The sequence below is a fragment of the Adiantum capillus-veneris genome, chromosome 19 (assembly GCF_014529385.1).
Source record: "Adiantum capillus-veneris isolate H3 chromosome 19, ASM1452938v2, whole genome shotgun sequence".
NCBI lineage: Eukaryota > Viridiplantae > Streptophyta > Polypodiopsida > Polypodiales > Pteridaceae > Adiantum > Adiantum capillus-veneris.
In genome coordinates, this window is record NC_140949.1 from 118,549,891 (window position 1) to 118,570,074 (window position 20,184).

Below are 20,184 nucleotides of genomic sequence, written 5' to 3' on the forward strand. Positions count from 1 at the left end.
AGAGGAGAAGCGATGGCCACACGCCATCTTGAGTAAATCTTATCAATCGGGTAATCCTTCAGGTGTTTCGCCAATCTCGGGTCCCTGGAGTACTTAATCAATCTATTCACACAGATGCCAATCTGCAGTTGACGTTTGTACTCCTTTCAGGCAAACTTGTTTGAAAAAAATTTACCCAAATCTTCATTCTTTTCTTCAATTCCCGTGCCGGACTTTTCAACTTTTCTTTGCCTTCCCACTGAGAGGTGTCATCTCTGTCAGATTCTTCACGAGAACCCATGTGTAATCTGGGGTTCTTTATGGCTTTATGTCCTGTAAGACAGAGCGATGAAGACGGGAGCGCGATGTATGAAGGGTGGGAGTGGCTGATAAGTACGGATCGGGGGAGTGGCTGATAAGTACGGGATCGGGGGAGTGGCTGATAAGTCCAAAAGTTGTGTGCACTGCAAAAAGAATCGGATCCTCCGTAGAAGAAGAATCTTTCTGTGCTCTGATACCACTGTAACACCAAGTCAAGATTCTACCGTGACACAGCAGAGATTCACTTCAAAACAGTTCACAATTCACACTTGAGTCGACACGGCCCGGCATAGTTCCGTGCCTAGAGATATTGGCCCCAAAGACTAGCGCCCTTTTCGGTATTTCTTTTTGTATTAATCTGTGTTCAAAGTACAAGAGAGTGGTAGGTGCTCACTCTCAAACTCTGCGTCCAGATGCTCTGAGAAGTGAGACCCTGTCCACTTATTTATTGGTTACAAGGGTTGCCCAAAAGTAGAGCCCCAAAAGCAGTAATCCGAAAGCTTCTTAAAATAAAGCAACGGGCCCAAAAGCTTTGCTAAAAAGTCAGCCAAGGTAAAATCAGCATCTCCGTACGTTGCCGCGTCATCATCATCTACGCAAAAGCAGGAATTCCGCACACTGTGCCACATCAGCAAGTGAGTGGATTTCGTGCCGGCGATTTCGGAAATGCCGTACAGGCTGCCACGTGTGCTGCCGGCCAGAGTGTGTATGTCCGGGTCTGCTACCCGTCTACTGCCCGACTCTTTGAGTGTGTCCAGGGCCATGCCACGTCACCCATTTGTGACAGTCTAGTAGCAGAGCACTTTATACATGCTAGAGATATGCTGGTACAGGTTCTTGCAGTGTTGTTCATCGTGCTATGTGTGAGGGGTTACCTGAGACTTGGAGGTTGTCTACTATTGTGCCTATCTTCAAGGCAGGTGATCCTACAGAGCCTAGGAATTACCGCCCTATTATGGTTGGGCACACATTGGCACGGTTGTATGCATCCATTCTTGAGCAGCAGTTGAGTAATTGGGCAGAGGGTGAGGGTGTACTGGCAAAGGGCCATACCAGTTTCAGAAGGGGTTTCTCCACTCTTGATCATATTCTGACACTCAGAGCCATCATTGAGGAGGGCAGCTCACATGGGAGACGGATTTATTGTAGCTTTGTGGATTTCCGCAAAGCATTTGACATGGTACCTAGAGCTCGATTGATGCACAGACTGCACGAGATGGGGGTGCCCATAGTGTTTGGGGGTTTATGGCTCTATACAGATTAGTGATGGGACATGTACGCACCCCGGAGGGGATATCTGGTTTAGTTCACTCCACCATTGGGGTGAAACAAGGTTGCCCATTGTCTCCTAGTCTATTTGGTATGCATGTTGATGAGGTGTCTGATTACATTGACAGAGAGGGTGATAGAGGTGCCCAGCTGGTAGGACGTGGATCCCATTATTGTTATATGATGATGATATTGTGTTGATCTCTGACTCACCAGAGGGTATGCAACAACAGTTGGATGCATTACAGAGTTTTGCAGAGGATAGTGGATTGTCTATAAACCTTGGTAAAACCAAGGTTATGGTATTTAACACCACACCACACCACAGTGGATCAGAAGATCAGCACTGACTTTCACATATGGTCAGGAGATTGTAGAGTATACAAATGCCATACACTTACCTGGGGGGTTTTCTTCACTGGGCTGAGGTTTTCTTTGGGGAGAGCAGCAGAGACTAGACTGACTAGAGCTTATGCAGCCTTGGGATGTGTTTGCAGGTTCAGTTCCAGGAACCTCGGACAAAGTTATGGCTCTTTGATACTTTAGTAGCCTCAACTATGTTGCATGGGGTGCAGATATGGGGACCTTCTGTAGGCCAGGATGGTTGGAGACGTATGGAGAGGCCCTTGGTATCTATGATCTCTCGACTGATCAGAGAGCCAAGGCCTCCATACCCCACGCTATCATTCGAGCAGAGCTAGCTGCCCCTCCTATGGAGATTGAGGCGCTTACCAGATCAGTCTCCTTTTTGCACAGCTTATGGGATACTACTAGAGGCAGATATGCTAGACTGGCCCTTGAGTCTTCCAGACAGCTAGCTCTTCATGGGGACACTTCATGCTGGTATGCATAGATGACATCATGGTTTCAGACGCATGGCTTCACCATGGACAGGGCTGCCCCCTTTCCAGTACTCTCTTCAGGCACTCTCGATGTCTCTTACACGGGTGGAGATTACTAGACTCATTCATCAAGACCTGATCCAGCTGGATACCAGGAGGACATGGATAGAGCCGCCACAGGAGTTGGGCACGAAGATGGCTTTCTATAGAGAGCATCTTCTCCACCTCATAGGAGATGGGTTTGTGATTCGGCCCAGCTACATGGACACGCATATGTCTCATGGTTTAGGGTGTGCGATTTGTCAGATACGCACATCCTCACATCAGCTGGAGATAGAGACTGGTAGATTCAGAGGGATACCAGCAGACGGCAGGATATGCCACTTATGCCAGCTAGAGCCAGAGACAGATCTACATTACATATGTCATTGCACAGTGTACTATGCGATATGGGATTGTTTCCACTGCTTATTCAGAGAGGGTTTCGGTCCTTTCTCTAGGGTCGTGAGTTATGAGGATCAGAGATGTCTTGGGCTATATCTACTTGAGCTACACAGATATAGAGACACTTTACTGGAGAGAGCTAGAGCGAGACAATCCCAGAGACAAATTACACGTTTCTTTTTACTAGGTATGGGACAACCAGAGGAGCAGCCATCACTGCAGAGCTCGGCCCACTCTCATTCGACCACTACCAATATTCTCATTGACCGAGCATTGGAGCTACGGAGATCCAGACGGCCATGATTGAGGAGAGGGGCTACAAAGCATCGATGGAGACTACAGCAAAGGATTCGAGCCATACTCTTTCGACATCCGGAGTGCAGATGAGGATGGATTCTAGTAGTAGTATCTTTGTTCTAGTTCTTTTGTACCCAGACATGGTATCAGATTCACTATTTTGTAACAGATTGGCCTCATAGGTCATTTTGGCCTTTTGAAGACGTTAATATAAGATTTCATTTCATTTGATTTCTCTCTCTCTCTCTCTCTCTCTCTCTCTCTCTCTCTCTCTCTCTCTCTCTCTCTCTCTCTCTCTCTCTCTCTCTCTCTTTCTTTTCTGCTTAGTACTACATCTCTGAGCTATTATGCAATAAATTTCATTTAATTAAAGCTCTTATTAGAGATTGAGTGTATAACTCTGTTACGCCCTTGTTATGCCTTACTGGTGTATGGGGGTCTTACAGGTTATGTGGCTGGCAGCTAGATGCACACGTAGGAGGATGTTGGCGGAGAAAAACAACAATATAAGAATAATAAAGAGTTCGTTTGAAGCACAGGAGGACAGGAGAGGAAGTGCAAAGCTTACACACAAATCAAAGGCAAAGAAAGAGCAGAGAAGGAAAGGTCAAAAGGAGGTGTAGATGAGCTAGGCAAATATAGAGGTGCGAAGTTCGCTATCCGTTTTCGCTAGTGGAGTTTCACAATTGTAAACGAGGAGGATTAACAAGTAAAGATGAACAGTTTTGGATGCCAACCCTTGTGGTAGCAGCTGAGGTCTCAGGCATTTCGGTGAACATATATTGGCTATATGGCTGGGACACAAGGAACGGACACACATGAAGGGGACCTGAGGTAGTGTGTAATTTAGGCAAAATAGGCTGGTGAATGGGTGGAAACCTGTTAGTGTGATCTTTATATAGCATGATGTAAGCTTAGCAAGCTTCTCCCCTGCTTAGAGCAGCTGTCCCGGGAGAATTCTTCGTTGTTTTGGTGGATTCAAAGCGGCACACCACAATGTTATCTGAGCAAAGAGTGTGTAGTTTAAGCAAAACAGCTGGCACGCGGGTGGAAACTTATTGGTGTGATCTTTAAATATCATGTTTGTGAGTTTATAAATCTGTTGCTCTGCTCAGAGCAGCTTATATGAGCATTCTTTGTTGTGTTGGTGGATGCCTTTTTTAACAGTTTTTGGTTCTTTCAGCCTCACCAACTTGTTCGGCTTTGACTACTGAATGACCTTCACTTTTGTGCAACAGGGTCTTTTCAAATTTTGGAGGAGAGCACTGGGAGGCGTTCGCATCTCCCACAAGAAGATCGATGATTCTTTACAGTGATCAGCCTAATTGTCACCTCATATTGAAGTTTCTTCAGATCTTGGGTTAAGTTGTCTCTTAGAACACGAGCACAAGCTCACATAGCATGTAGGCGCACATTTTCCATACTGAGCTCTCCGCCCTTTCTCTTGTTTGTAAAATGACGTGGTGCTGAGCTGCAGCATTGTGCAGGTCTAGATTCATCAGATTAACCTTTATACAACACTTTTTGCATTGAATACAAACTCTTGGATTTGCAGGGAAGGAGTAAATGGCAATGTTACCTACATCAGAAATGGATACAGATGGGCAGCTTCCGGTGGACGAGAGGAGAATACCGAGCTCCATAAGATGCTTGAAAAGATATCCTGGGATCTCCATTAGTTTAGAACCAGATCCTCATTCAGGGGATCCAGAGGTGAAGATAATGGAGCTGCCTACAGGAACATCAATTACTCCGATATCATCGAAAAATTGTCAGCGACCATCTTTAGAGAGAATAGGCAGGCAGTTGCAGGTGACCGAGGGACTAAAATGTGCTCTGAATCCATTGGACTCTGCGGAGTCTAATGATAGTACGAGCGCCTCAAATATTTTAGAGTTTAGGGATGACCATGTTGGTGAAATGCACCATGCCGATGCTGCCACTTGTGCTATCGTAACCAAACCATTCAAAGAATTTCTCCAAAGATCAAGCCTTGCTCTTCATCATGAGGATAGGCCAGTCAAAGAGCCCTTTCAAAGGCCAAGCATGGGCATAAATATAGGGTTTAATCATGAGGATAAAGGAGACCTGGTCAGAGCAATATCGCTGGCTAGAATGGGCGGTGCCAGCAGTATGCAAATGGTGAGCATTGGATTGAACACAGAAGAGCCAATCAGGCTTCCAAGAGAGGATAGTTTTGCAGTCCTGGCAAACGCAAGAGAGGAGCTAGCTAATCAGTCTATCCAGAAAGCCACGGTTGCCGAGAAATGTGTGGGTATACAGACGGATGTAACAATGGAGGATTTGCTTCATCAAGGAGACGACAAGAATGCTGCCGGATTTCCACCCAAGCTCAATAGCAGTATACCTGTGGAAGCAAGGGCAAGGGAACTTACTCCTGAGACATGGGAAGCAAGCCATAAGGTTAAAAAGTCAAATAATGTGGTCACAACGTCAGCATATGAACCTAGAGGTGGTTTATCAAAGACAGAATTGCTTTCTCAAGAAAAACAAGTGGATGGATCAGTGGATCTAATTGTTGATAGTGTGCTGCCGATGTGTGATACAAATGGAGACTTGCTTCCAGTTGACCTTGATAAGCATGACATTACACATGGGAGAGAATTTAAGATGCAGAGTTTTGATACGCCAGCTAGTATCGTGATCAACCAGTTGATGCCGCTAAACAATGCCATCAAAGAGAGAGAGGTTGTTCTAGCAGATCATAAAAGTAAGAATGAACCACAGGATTTCTTGGCCTGCCAGTTTAGTGAGAGCTCACTGGAAGTGGGATGTACAAAAGGACCCAAAAAGGAGGAGAGTTTGTTAGCAATACCTAAAGTCGGTGATTCAACTGAGGGTTTCGAAGCAATGTCATCAAGTGATCTTATTTATCATCACCTAGTAGTAACAAAATTATCGAACAGAAAAGCTCACAATGACGAGCGGCCTCTTGTGCAACGAGAGGCTAAGGTTTTCGGACTGACCCCTGCATTGTTGGATTTCTTAAACGTACAAGAGCCAAAACATGCGGAAATGAGCAAAACCTTGAGCCTATTGTCGGTTCATCACATGAATATCGAACCGTACAACCAGAATGTGATCAAGCCTTGTGTGGCTTGGACTTGTACAAGTAGTAAGGGGGCCAACTCAATGCAGTGCCCTCCCACAGATCCTCTAAGCAACTTTCAGTGCTGCCTCGGTGTCCTTGAGATGTCGCAAGAAGTGGAGCTTCTTTGGACTCAAATCAAGAATCGCTGCTATCTTTTGGTATTGCAGATTTGCTTATTCCTCTTCGTGCTTTTTTGGGGGGGCCTTGCTGAGGTGCTTGTCACTCCTCCCCCAACTTGACTGAATTGTTCAAAGCAGCTTTTCTCCCTCACAATTGCCATTCATCTCTTGTTGCACCATTCGAAATTCTAGAGGTGTGGCAATGGATCGTTCGCATGCATGGAGAGCACATGCAATATTGCCATCTACCCAGAGAGAGACAGAGATTGTATTATCGTCCTTGAAGGTCAAATATGACCTATGGGACCAAATGAAACATGTCTTATGCTCAACGGGATTTGTGACATTCTTCAGCCATATACATTCCAGGCATGTAAATAAATCAAGACCTCTGAACAAAGAGAGTGATGCAAGCATTCTAGAAGAGCTAAAATCAACATACCCTTGTTTTTCAAAAACTTTTAGCTTAAGGAGCAATAATATTGTTGATAAAATTCAGAGAAGATTAGCATGGCCCCTGCACAAGGATGACAAGAAATGGTCCAAATTTTTATTTCCAAAAAAGAAAAAGATATAGTTGATGACCTAATAATTTGTTGCTTAAAAGCTTTTAGCTTCCCTAATCAATAATTAATCGACTCTCGGGCACATAAGTAAAGCTTATGCTAGTAGCATTATGGCAAGGCAAATCAAGTGAATCATAAGTTTGCAGATACTGGGCAGGTTTACTATACAATTGAGCAATACTTTAAAATGTTGCTTTTGAATTGTAGGCAGCTTGAGCTGAAGTGACAATGCCACCAGTTTCCATATGCAGAAGACAAAGACCCGACCAATTTGGTGTTATGCCAATTTGCACAAAGTATTCCATTTTTTAACATGCTTCTGAATTTTTCCCATAATATATGCACATGCAAGCTGATTGACTGCAATAGTTTTCCAAAAAGATGTGTGAATGTACACTGGGAGACACACACACATTCTATGTTTGACATAATCCTATAAAGGGCACCAAATCCGAGAAAATATAAGCACAGTAGAGTTCAAGGGCATCATTAGCATGTGACCAATGCATTAATGCTGCCCAGAAATACTCAAGATCAATGAAATATTTATCATGCATCTAACTTAATCGCCAATGTTGGTGAGAAGTGAGTGAATTGCAGGCTGAATTTAGTGAGAATGGAAGCCATGCTCAACCACAAGAAGTTTTGGACAGATTCTCACAATAATTCTCACATTGTGACTTACCTCAACGGTGAGGGAGGCATCGCATACCTAGCTAGGTACGATTGGGGACAGGGGACCGCCGGCCCGGTGGGGGGGCCGGTGGTCCCTTGCTCCCAATCGTAACTAGCTAGGTATGTGGTGCCTCTCGAACAAAAGCTCATGATGTTATGCAGTGTATGAAAAACACTGAAAAAGACTCCATTTTCCTACATGAGAAAAATTCTAAGTCTTCTTGTGAACCAACAAAGTAAAAACTTGACTAAACCAATGAATCATTTGCTTGACACCAAATTATAAGTTAATACTTTCCTCTGCCTAATAATCCTATAACAAAGAGAATTTGCTAGGCAAAATACAAAGCCAAACTTGTGGAGTTTATAATATAACAAATGCTACCTATCCCAAGGAATTATATTACCTTTACAACTTGAGCTGATTTTTATTATTTTTAGGTTGAATTTTCCATAGTTTAGGCAAAATTCTTCCTTTGGCTCTTTTTGTCGACCAACATTTTGGAACACTAAGGGACACGATGTAATATGAGAGACGCTTTTCCCGAGCGCTGCTTCATATCAACACCATCACTCATGTTTGTGTAGTGTGGAGACACCACCCTACACACATGTGCAACACATTAAGAACTTTCATCAAACCAATGCTTGCTTCCTTTTTCCATAATAGACATCATTTACATGAATGTCTTTGAGAAGCACCTTATCATTTTCCAGTAAGCATAGCCCAAGTAGCAAAAGAAAACTTTGTAGCATTATCCACACTTGCGCGCGCACACACACACATTCTATTCATGAAAATCACGAAGAACATAAGAAATATAATGATTGAGTTCCAATGAAGATTGTGAATTATTCAAATGTCCCTAGAAGTTTTAGCATTAACCAATCACTAAGTTTATGAACAACCCAATAGCTACCCATAATTTAAACTATGAGGCAGATATGATTTAGAGAATATAATTTTTTTCCTTGATCCTTCGCACAAACAATTTGAGTCTTGCCCCTTGACACTAGACTTGTAGTGGGCCACAAAACTAGCTTGGGCCAATAAAGTGGCTCGTGCCACGATTCAGCCAGATTCCACTATTCTGAGCATAACTCTTGTATATGACATCAAAACTTTATGCATGTGTCTACGTTTTGGAAGAAACCTTTGAGAGTCTTCTTTGAGCTAAAAAAATCAAATCTAAGAAATTCTTGCACATTGTACATACAACTGCAATCTACCGTTCAACTAAAACTAGCACGAAATATTTTTGGTCTTTCGGTGCGTATCATAGGAGCTTGATACCCCTATCACATACATATAGAGGGATTTCACAAAGAAGTTAAAGGTTGCTCAAAATCTATTTGATCTACATTTGAGAAAATTTAGTAAACATTTTGTGCATATTGACAAATTAGTCATTAGAGATGGCCAAGGTTAATAGTAACATACTCTTGGCTAGAATACTCTACTTGGACTTTTGTTGCTCAAAAATAGAAACATCTTGTATGAGATGAAAATTTAGAACACCTACATAAAGTGGTTCAAGTATTAGATCAAGGTTAAGTGTTCTTGTGGACATTTTGGTCTTCAACTTCAGCTTCTGTAAGTTTTTTATCCTTGTAAGGTTAAGTGTTCTTGTGGACATTTTGGTCTTCAGCTTCAGCTTCTGTAAGATCTTTCATGTTTACTAATTTGCTCTGTTTTTTCATTGATGTTTTCCTTTTTTTTTGGATTGTTTCTTTGATAAAATTTCATGGTCATGTGAAGAAAGATGGCTTTTGGCTCTCCTCCTCTTTGACTTTCTAAACCTCACTCATTTGCATCACATAGGGCCCAGTTCCATTTTTGTCATCCAATCATCAGTATCACATAGGGCACCTCCCATTTTTCAACATCATTCGTAAAGGACATACCATGCATCATCATCATCACATAGGGCACACACCATGCATCCTCATCATCTATTCAATCATGATTCTATTCTTGAAAACATAGAGTTGGCGTTGTATGTAGACTTTTACCAACTTACAACAATAGTTATTCATTGCCTAATTGGTCAGTTCAACAACCCTCTCTCTCTCTCTCTCTCTCTCTCTCTCTCTCTCTCTCTCTCTCTCTCTCTCTCTCTCTCTCTCTCTCTCTCTTGCATTTTCCCATTTCTCTATGCTTCTTCATCGTCGAATTTTACATGGTATTAGAGCCGTTCACTCGTTGATGGAGGGGAGGACTAGCACGCAAAGAAAACTAGCATTTTTATGGTGGCATTTTCTTCAATAGCGTTGTCTTTGTTGGCATTTTTTAGATCGGCATTCGTATGTTTGTGGTGAGCAAGGCGCTTTGACGAGTTCTAAGACTGCACTCAATAGGAAGTGCTCTAAATGAGCATTTTGAAACGCCAAGGGAAAAGGACCTGTTTTGTGAGGCATTTTGGTCAGTAGATGAAGCCAAATATAGGGGGCTACCATGTGTTTTTGAAACATGAAAAGAATTGCAATGCTTCAATTCCTTGAGGGAGGTTCCACATGCCCTTGGGCACTTGAACTCTTTTTTCCTTAGAAAGGTAGTGGAGAGTTATTTTTTGATGTGGCTTGGGGATTAACCAACCATGAAATTCAAACGTGTGTGATGGCCCTAAAAGATCTCGTACACCTGCGAGATGGCACCCCAATGGTTGAGCATCGGTGATAACTATGCTCATTGGAAGTTGATCATTTGGCTCTAGTTTTCCCAAAAAGGCCTATGGGATATCGTTAATAGCTCAGGGGCGTGACCCACAAGGAACAACAGCAATAAGTCCATCCACCTTTTAAATGAGGAGTATCTCATGTCATGTGTTGATTGGGATGTGAGTAATGTGAATGTGATGTTAGCCACTGTGGAGTCACTCACGAACAAAATTTCTCTAGCCTTACAGACTTTGAAGATTTCTAGTGTGTGGTCTACTCTTGTTGGAATGTTTGATTGAGATTCTACGATGCGAGCGGTCATCCTCCTTGGATAGTTATTTTCCATCAAGTTTGAGACCGAAATTTCCATGTAGTCTTTTCTAAAAAAGGCAAAGGTGATCCATGATAAACTCTCAATGCATTGACTAGTACTTAGTCAACTACATTGGTACTCACAAAATTGCATGAGGAGTACGATATGATATCAAGAACATTATGCTTGCAAATCACAAAGGAAAAGCTAGAATTTGATGATCTCAGCTCTTTCCTCATTAAGGAGGAAGTCATCTTAATCACTCTAAGAAAAAAAGAATTTTTTTGGCAAAGGTGGTGAAGCACTTGCTGATTTGGATACTAGAAAGAATTCCAAGGGTTGTTGTTATAGTTTTGAAAAGCGTGGTCATTTGTCTTGGGATTGCAAATCCAAAGGCAAGGACCGTTGTTACAGTTGTGAAAAGCATGGTCATTTGTCTTGGGATTGCAAACCCAAAGGCAAACGCAAAAGCTCAATAAAGGACAAAGGCAAAGGAAAACATGATGAGGTTAGCAATGATAATGATTTTGCAAAGGATGCCACTGTGGTATAGAATACACTAGCAAAGGCTCCAATCTTCTAGTTGGGTGGCCATTGTCGCAAATTGCTTTAGCAAAAGAGAGAGACTTGTGAGCAACAAACAGGGGCAAAAGGAGCTCCATATACATTACTTGGACCCATGTGTCGGAGTTCAAGTTATTAGTGTTTGAACACGTGAGTTGCATTTCAAGGCACATGCATTTGGAAAGGATCCAATGCAATGTATAAAAAACACTATGGATATGCAAACAATTCATTAGTGTCGGTTGGATTATGGATATGATGTGTTTTAAAAGTTCATTGTCTTGAAAATTTTGGATGTGATGTGTTCGTAGCTCACGAATGGGGAATTTGGATGTAGTGTGGTCTACAACCGTTCAATTTGACGCAACTAGTGTTCAAAATGGCATTCTTCTCAGGTGGGAGGTTGGTGGTAGAAAATCTGAGGTGTATATTCCGTGGAAGGTGCAATTGCTGGGGTGTCCATGGTAGCTTCTTCATCGACTTGGTTCTCCTACATATGTCCTATGAGATGCAAAGAGGGTGTTAAAGCATCTTAAGTGAATAGCCCAATGTGTTCCTAGCTAGTTAATTGTCTTCAAGTATTTATTGTACTTATTTGACATGTTTTTGGATAGGGAAATTTTTTTAGGGAGGCACTTAAGGTCCCTATGCTAATATATAAGTGGACCTTGAGCCCCCATTGTATTCAACCATTAATTCAGTGAAACTCTCTCTGAAAGGGCATGGGGACTGAACATGCTAATCTTCACCCAGCCATGCCCTATATACACCCTTGGCCTGCTAAATATAGGGACCCCCTTGACTGCATGTCCATCCTGGCCCTTGGCCGTGACTGGTCCTACCCTTGTCCTGACATTACCCCCCCCCTTGGAGAAGTGTTTTCGTCCGCGAAAACACAAGTGATGGTATCTTCATAAGAACACTAATGTTTTCTACCGTAACATCCCTCATGGATCCAATGGTTCATTTGAGCGAAACCCGGTTCAGTAGGAGGTTCAATGAAACCAAGAGTAACATCTTGGTTTTCTACATTGTTGTCCATTTGTAACCATCTGATGGTACCGGTTCCTATCCAAACATAGTATGTAGACTCCATTTACAACACTCATGAGCGTGGTAAACGAGTTTATCACAACAAAGATGTACCAAAAAGAGTACCTCTTGTCACTTTCCATGAAAGTAACTTGCTGACATAACTCATCAGCCAAGTATAAGTCCTTGACTTGTTCCCAAATTTCATCACCAGTAAACAACCCCACCCTAACGAGTGTTCAAGGTTGAGAACCTGAGTTATACATGAAGAGACTACGCCTAGTCGCAAACATGCTTTAACTTATAGTAAGCAAACTCTAAGTAGAGCAATAAATGCTTACTGATTGGATCGCTTGGTGCTAACGTACACACTTTGCATATTATTCACCACCAGATTACACTTTGTAATTTGCATATCCCCTTGGATAACTAACAGTACTGAGGTGATCTCATAGAGATACTGCACATACAGTGCAAAAATGCTTCATAAGCAACAACTGGATGAATACGCATGCCGTTCCAAATCAGCTTTTGCTAAACACTAGGGCCCATAACACCTAGTGTGCATGCATTTAGCAAAAAACAAATCCGAACCTGTATATCCATGGTGATCCTTGCCAATACTTATGGCAAATGTGATGCACCTAGCACACATTAAAAAGGAATGTAAATAGGTCTAAAAAGAAACTAAATACTTTCAGTTGCAATCTTGTGTCAGCCTTGCTGAAACGTCTGACCCATAATAGAAGGTGAAACATGGATCACTTCTAGGTACCAACAATGAAACTTTTTCATTAACAACTTAGAGCCTTGCTATATGTATAAACAACCATCTGTAATGTTGTTTAGTAGTACTTGTACGTGAACAAGTCATTCTAAGTATCTGATAATTTTTTTGGCCACTAAAATTGCTCCTGATACGTCGTGCTGAAAATGGTCTAGAAACAGATTTGACCAGCACCTAGTTGGACTTTGTCGTGACACATAATTGAAATAATGGCGCCAGTGTCAGTCCAAAGACTCATATTCTCCACATGTGGAATATGTCTCATGTGAGGATGTATAAAAAAGAACATTCGTCAAGTACAAGATGTACTTGTGTGTGGAGGTAACTCTAAACACTCTGCGACAAGAGTGAGAGGGACCCTCATTCATTGTCCACACTGTCTAAACTGAACTCCTTGAGTTCCTAGACCATGTTGTATCCCATGTGACAACATGTGCCAAATTGAACCCTACAAGTAGGTTCGTAACACCATAAGGCAGAAAGATAGATTGCACATTGGGCCCAAAATACTTTGTGTCGACATGCCCTTGGCATGGCTCTGTAACATTCAAGCGTACTTATACGTCTTGAAAAACCAAGCAAAGCATACTAAAAATGGAATAACACCAAACCAATAGATGCGTACCTAGAGATTTGAACGTAATGTTCACTTACCCGTATTCAAACGAAGAGGAGCACGTCCCCTACCTGAAAAAACAAACAGCATTGCACTGGGAACCCTGGGTGTTGCCTTTGTAATCCAAGCCCTTGGATTAGAATCTACGTAGTCAAACCCTTGGTAAGACTCTTTGTAGAAACTGCTCAACTAGCAGATAAAGGTAACCAACATAGTCAACCGTGGACATAATGATTGGAATCAACTTGAAAAGTGTGTTGGTCCGCTACCGTGTGGTAGATTGCGGAATTCTTTCCTTGAAAGTATAACTGGGAGAGATCAACTGTGATCCTCAATGCAGATCAAACTATGATCCTTAATGCCTATGGGGTGATGTAGCAATTACCCGCCAGGTCTTACCCCAAAACAGTATGTCCATAGACACTCCATAGTGCTATAGAGAGAGCAGGAGACCCACACAAGTGAATTTTCGAGCTCTTATGGACAGCCATGTTGTCGCAACTGATTGCTGCATCTATACTTTCTTGTAGAGATCAGCTGTGTTGTGAGTTGAAGATTATCAAAAACTCAACTTGAGTGTCGCACTGAAAACATGTAGTGCAAAAATGACACCCTAAACATCCGTAATGACAAGACTCTTGCTTGTCCATTAACCCCCTTGTGATTGAATATTCTACTTAATATTATAAAGCTACACTAGTCGCAACACCATGCTCAAGTTCTAAGTATTGAACTTGTGGTAACTTTGAGAGTTGATGCTGCATCATTAGTTACCTTTGCTCAAGATTTAAAAGTTAAGAAAGTTCTTCCTGACTCATGATTCATACTCATGATAGTTTTGAAATGAAAGATTCTGTGCATGTCAATTTCTCTATGGGAGAGATAGAGAGAAAAATGAAAGGCAGAGAGAGAGAGAGAGAGAGAGAGAGAGAGAGGGAGGGGGGAGAGAGAGGATGTTGATTTTACAGTTCTAGACGTTGAAATATTTAGGGAAGATTTGCAATTTTGAATGGATTCGCGGTTGGAGTTTAATGATGAGGCCTTGTGCCTTGGTCTGGGAACCATCAACTAAAGAATTTAATCCTCTTTTTCGATGTTTGTTCTCCTTACAGCTTACCACGAGCTCTTGTTGTGGATCCTTAATCCTAATCCAATGTCTTCTATTTTGGTTGGGGCTCTTCCCCTTGGGATTGCTATGATTTAATATTTTGAGGGTATTACCTCGGCGATTTTCAACCTTGTGTTTGGGTTTTCAGACGTCACGGTGTACTTTTATGTGACAATTTTCAATTAATGGGAACCAAAACACCTTTTCTCTCTCTCACACACACACACACACACGCAGAGAGAGAGAGAGAGAGAGAGAGAGAGAGAGAGAGAGAGAGAGAGAGAGAGAGAGAGAGAGAGAGAGAGAGAGAGAGAGAGAGAGAGAGAGAGAGAGAGAGACCATGACTTGAGGATGTTGGTTTATAGTTCCAAAGGTTTAAAGATTCAAGGCAGATTTGGAATTTTGGTTGGATTATTGTTTAGAGTTTGATGATGAGGCCTTATGCCTCACTCTGTGAACCATCAAACTGAAGACTTCCCTACCCACAACCACATCCCAAGTGAAAGGAAGGTACCATTACAGTCATAGTTATAGAGAAAAAACTTCTCTATCCTCATCAAGCTCCAAAGTGAAAGGAAGGAACCATTACATGTACACAGATAAAGAGCAGACTTCCTATTGTGAATTGGAGCCCAAGAACAACATAACATTACATCCGTGCACCATTTAATTTGGAAGAAACAAAGGATACTTTATTCATTGAATGTACTGGAAATTCTAAGGTCCCTATGTATCAAAGGGAATGTTATTGTAAACAGCCTCATATACATCATGGAACATCATAAACAAGTTGTGGCCGATTCTCTCCATGGGGAACGTGATAGCTCTCACAAGGTGTGATAACATATAGACTTTGGGCTTCCAGTGCAATAGCTTGTACTCTTGCGGATTTTGAGATCGCTACTTATACCAAATTCCCTTGACCACATAAGATCCTCGCAGGCAATAATTGCCCCCAGCATCGGTAATTGGAGACTCGATCCATGTCTTCTCTCTCATGCACTTCAACAAATAGAAGTCCACAAGCTCTTCATTGTCTGCACTTGCAGATACAACAAAGTTATCATCTACATGCAGAACATCTATTAGGGCATCATAATGTCCTTCATAGTCTGGATTGTCTGTTTCTTCCTCCACCTCAAAGTCATTCATGGGCTCGATCTAAATGTACTCCCAAGACCCCACATGCACTGAATTGGAGCATCTCCTCCGAAGACCGTGCATACATGCACAACAAACACATGATAGTGTCCTACTTTTCAGAGCTCTCCCATTTGTCAGCAAATAACCAGATATGCAATGAATGCTTCGCGCATTAGGGACAACCTTACAATCCCATGTCTGACTTTGATCGACCTCATCTAACTTGATCTCCTAAAACACCCACGATCGTGGTCTTTGATGGATAAGAAGCCTCTACGCATGTAGACATGGTCTCCCTCAAGAATGCTGCAACTTCATGTGCACATTGGAATTTTACTCCATTTGGCTCAATTGCTCATGAGTGAGATGACGTTTGATGATAGCCCCTGCTCCATCATGCTCACCTTTTCTGTTACTGCGTGCATTTTGAGAACCCCGGTTTTGGTTAAAATTGTACATATGGGCTTGAGATAGACTTTCATTAGAGTATTTGGACATGTTCTTTTGGGCTTTTATGATTGCTTTTGCAAGCACATGTACATGCATGGCAAGTCACTAACATAGCACCAGCTGTCCGGTTATTGTAAGTACCCGTAAGTGAGCTTTTGGAAGTGAGACTTGTATATAACTAAAACTCATTTACAAACTTATAAAAGTTCAGCCAAAGTTCAAAAAATTGCAGGTTTTAGCTCATTGTTCCTCCTTGATGGTTACTGATGTAGTTTTTTGCCTCGCCTTGCCTGCTCTATGCATAGTCGTGTCCGAACAGCTCTCTGTTCGCGTCAATTTTGCATGTAGCGGCGTGTAGATTCAATTTTGTTCATCTTCAGCTTCTTGCCAATTATATTTCAATATTTCTTCCGAGCTTTAAAGTGCCCCAATTAGAGTTGTTCTCTTCAGGTTACGACTAGTTCTCTGCAGGGTTATGACTATGGTAGCCTAATGGCAAATTGTGTGCAGACAGATCGGGAGGGCACGTATCTACGAATGGTGGAATTCACGTTGAAGTTTGTGATGTTCTATTGTGAAAGGGGAGGCTCTTATCTTCATATGCATTGGTCGGTGTGTGCTGTAAATCCGTGCTTTGACAAGGTTTTTCTCCTATGTGCTATGGTCCTTTGGGTGGGCGTGTGCTGGCAAATTCCCAAGGGAGCATATGCCTTTTTGTTGGGGTTTACTAAGAGTGTTTTTGGTATACATTTCGGTGCTGAGGTTGAAGTTTTGAACGCTCTTGGGCTATTTAGCTATAGAGGTGTCCCACTTTTTATTTTGCCCAACACAATGACCTGATCCTGAAAATTTCCATGTCATATCAGCCCCTGTTAGAGTGCCATACCTAGCAACAAAGTAAAATGTCCTCCTAGCTTTGAATCGAGAGGCCATGCCATCCGAACACACCTAATGTTCTTGGACTGCTATGCTAAGTTGTTGCAACCACTGGTGATGTAGGATGAAACAATGCTGAACAAAAAGAATATCATGAGTCTTGTCATCTGATATATAGAAGTAATAATATTTTTGGACTACTCCTACAATGCAGGAATATATGTGATGTGGAAAAATATAGTGACCTGATCAGAGTACCAGTGCATTGTTTGAATCTCGTTCTGCTCTTTGAACGTGTAGTTCTTTGCAAAGTCCACTAGAAACAATACCGTAGTTTCTGGAAAAACTACAAGACGCTCTTTGAATTGGTTAGCCTACCATCTATACACAAAGTTATGCTGGATATACTTCTTCAAGTGATCCCTAAACAAAACCAGAAGCTCTTTGCTGTTCATTTTCTTGAGTGAAAGGACTCTCCTCTTCTTCTTTTTACCGGCATCTGTTTGTCCAACTTTGACATCCTCGAATAGCTTGATTGTCACGATGCATCCTGTCTGTGATTCTTCCCTTGGGCATTTAGGCATTTTTTATGGGACACAAATAGAGCATTTTCCCATTAAACATTTTTTAATGTGATGGCTGACACTTTCAGACTTCGGACACATAACAATTTCCATAGTACTGTTATACTGCTGTAGGTTTGAGCACATGCATTGCACTTGTCAGTGGCCCCACAAAGTTTACATTGGCAAGTACAATTGACATAATGCAAGCCAATAGAACCTTTCCCTCTTTGGTAGAACCTTTCCTTATCTGGTTTAATGCATCTCTCCAAAAAGACATATGGACATGTGTTATGCACATCAACACGTGTACCTATCCTTAAGTTTGCCGACAAAGTATAGCTTCATTTTCTCAAAAGTTTGTTGCCCAATCTTCACATTTGGATGGGCTCTTTGAAACCGAAGGAGGAATTCTACCTGTAGACATGCAAACCTTTCGATTTTGCATCCATATGAGCACCGTTTAAGTTGTCAACCTATTTCTATCATGCACTTGATTGTACCTGTGTATAGCCTAGCTAGCTTAAGTATATTTGATGGAAACCATGCACTTCAAAATACCATCCCTAATACAGGAAGCTAGTAGGTGTCATGCAATCTATAGGTAGCTACCGCATAGGCATCCATGCCTCACCACACTAGCCTCTTGGATGAGCTCTTTTTGAGGTTGCCATCGCCTATGGGGTAGCTACCTGTATGATCCGCTAATGGACTAGTCTCATGCACTTGCCCACCACACAACAACCAACCAAAAATGAAGATAGAGTGGTAGCTACCTGACTATAATCTTCAACCAATAGCAAGTTGAACCGTAGGGGATAGCTACCATGTATAGAACGTAGCAAGGGATTGGTCACGCCCTACCTTGGGAGGATGCAAACCAAATGGGTAGCTTCCTAAACCATAATTGTGGTGCTCTCAAGAAAGATTGAAATCCATGTTATGTAGCCACCTCATGAGCACACCCCACCACAAATATGGGATAGCTACCAAGAAAGGTACTTACAAAAGGTAGCTACCGAGGACATACTAGTCATGTGAAAAGGGAAAATAGCCACCTCTTGACTTGAATTGCTACGTTGTACTCAAACCCCACCAGATGGGAAAACCTAGCTACCAAACCAGCAAATTTTTACTACAAGAAACACTATAACTACCATCCTGGATGCATATTAGTAAGTAGCTACACTCAATAGAGCAAGGCAAACAAAATGTTGCACTTGGAAATGCCTTGGTCAATGTAGGGCAATTGTTGAGTTTGGAAATGCTTTGATAACTATGAATGCCAAATGTTGTGATTTGGAATGACTTGGTTGATATGCATGCCGAATGTAGTGCACTTGAGAAAGCATACAAATTGCTTGAAGAGATCGATGTGCAAAATATTATGTCTTGGAGTACATTGATTGTGGCCTATGCTTAGCATGTAAGTGGCAAGGAAGCCTTGGATGTTGTGCTTGGCATTATTTTGGTCGATATGTGGTGCACTTCAAAAAGTAAAAATAGTGCTTGAGAAGCTCGTTGTCTGAAATGTTGCCCCTTGGGGTACATTGATTGCGGGGGATATGCCCAATATGGAAGTGGCAAGAATTATTTGGATGTTAAGCTTGGAAATTCTTTAATCATTATTTATGGCATTCAAACTACTACACAAAGGGGCCTATGGGCAAACTTTTCCACTATATGGTGGGAAATATGTAAAAAGGTCTTGCAATGTGAAATCAAGAGGAAGAAAACCCAAAACGATCAAACACCTAGCAAGCAAGGGGGGATGACGACAATGCTTCCTGAAGGAAGGGGATGGTGAGCATTAGAAGGGTTTTTTCTTTTTGTTGAAGGAGCACAAGAGACAAACAGGGAAGAAAGTCTACATAAGAGGGCAGTTATCCCCATCCAAATATTTTCTAGAAGCCAACATGCAAAAAACATCATTATTTGCAGCCATAGTAGATCTATGCAACTAGTGTAGAATTGCCTTTGGATAGAAAAATTGAACAAAACCAATGTGTGCCTTTATAGCACCTGTTGTAACAAATCTTCCATTGTCAAAAAAATCACACAAAAGAATAAAAGTACTTGTCTTGCATTGGCTATGAAAATAGAGGTTATGTTGCCTAGAAAACACTCACAAAATATCACCTCAATCTAAAAATAATCCATAAGTGTGTTGGCAACCTTGCCTAGAATTCCATTGATACTAATTGGTGGATATAAGGTCGCAAGAGTGCACACAAAATGGAGGAGAAGAAGGAGGAGGTTTAGGGCACAAAACACAAAAATTATTATCATGGTGTGTGTTTTTTTTAGTTCCAACCTCACAATTGTGAATGGATGTAATAAATTCTCTAAAAGAAATGTACAAAGCAACCTCAAGCTTGTGTCAAGCCTTGAGGAAACACGAGATACATCAAGTAGCCTACAAGGCCCCAAACAGAGGTGAACCACTACCC

At 41.8% G+C, this 20,184-nt stretch overlaps 2 protein-coding genes and 1 pseudogene across 5 annotated transcripts in view; all 3 read left to right on the top strand.

Moving 5' to 3' along the window:
- The window catches only part of LOC147434736 (uncharacterized), a 41,504-nt gene extending 34,596 nt beyond the window's left edge, over positions 1-6,908 (top strand). The window contains exons 1-4 of one of the 4 annotated variants that reach the window (XM_086491174.1): positions 3,670-3,796; positions 3,876-3,986; positions 4,391-4,555; positions 4,708-6,908. In XM_086491174.1, coding sequence (XP_086347300.1) covers positions 4,719-6,503 — 1,785 coding nt within the window. In that variant the 5' untranslated portion in view covers positions 3,670-3,796; positions 3,876-3,986; positions 4,391-4,555; positions 4,708-4,718 and the 3' untranslated portion in view covers positions 6,504-6,908. Of the gene's footprint in view, positions 1-3,658; positions 3,987-4,390; positions 4,556-4,707 lie in introns of those variants that run through there. The other 3 variants (XM_086491173.1, XM_086491172.1, XM_086491175.1) reach the window with 3 other exon arrangements.
- Positions 2,084-3,591, top strand: LOC147434737 (uncharacterized). Its single transcript, XM_086491176.1, has one exon. The coding sequence runs from the start codon at positions 2,445-2,447 to the stop codon at positions 3,156-3,158; it is 714 nt and encodes a 237-aa protein (XP_086347302.1). The 5' UTR covers positions 2,084-2,444; the 3' UTR covers positions 3,159-3,591.
- LOC147434738 (U6 spliceosomal RNA) lies at positions 6,842-6,935 on the top strand (annotated as a pseudogene).
- The last annotated feature ends 13,249 nt before the right edge of the window (positions 6,936-20,184 follow it).

Bases quoted from the DNA above. Each gene is read 5' to 3' on its own strand.
- LOC147434737 (XM_086491176.1), top strand. From the start codon at position 2,445: ATGGCTTCACCATGGACAGGGCTGCCCCCTTTCCAGTACTCTCTTCAG.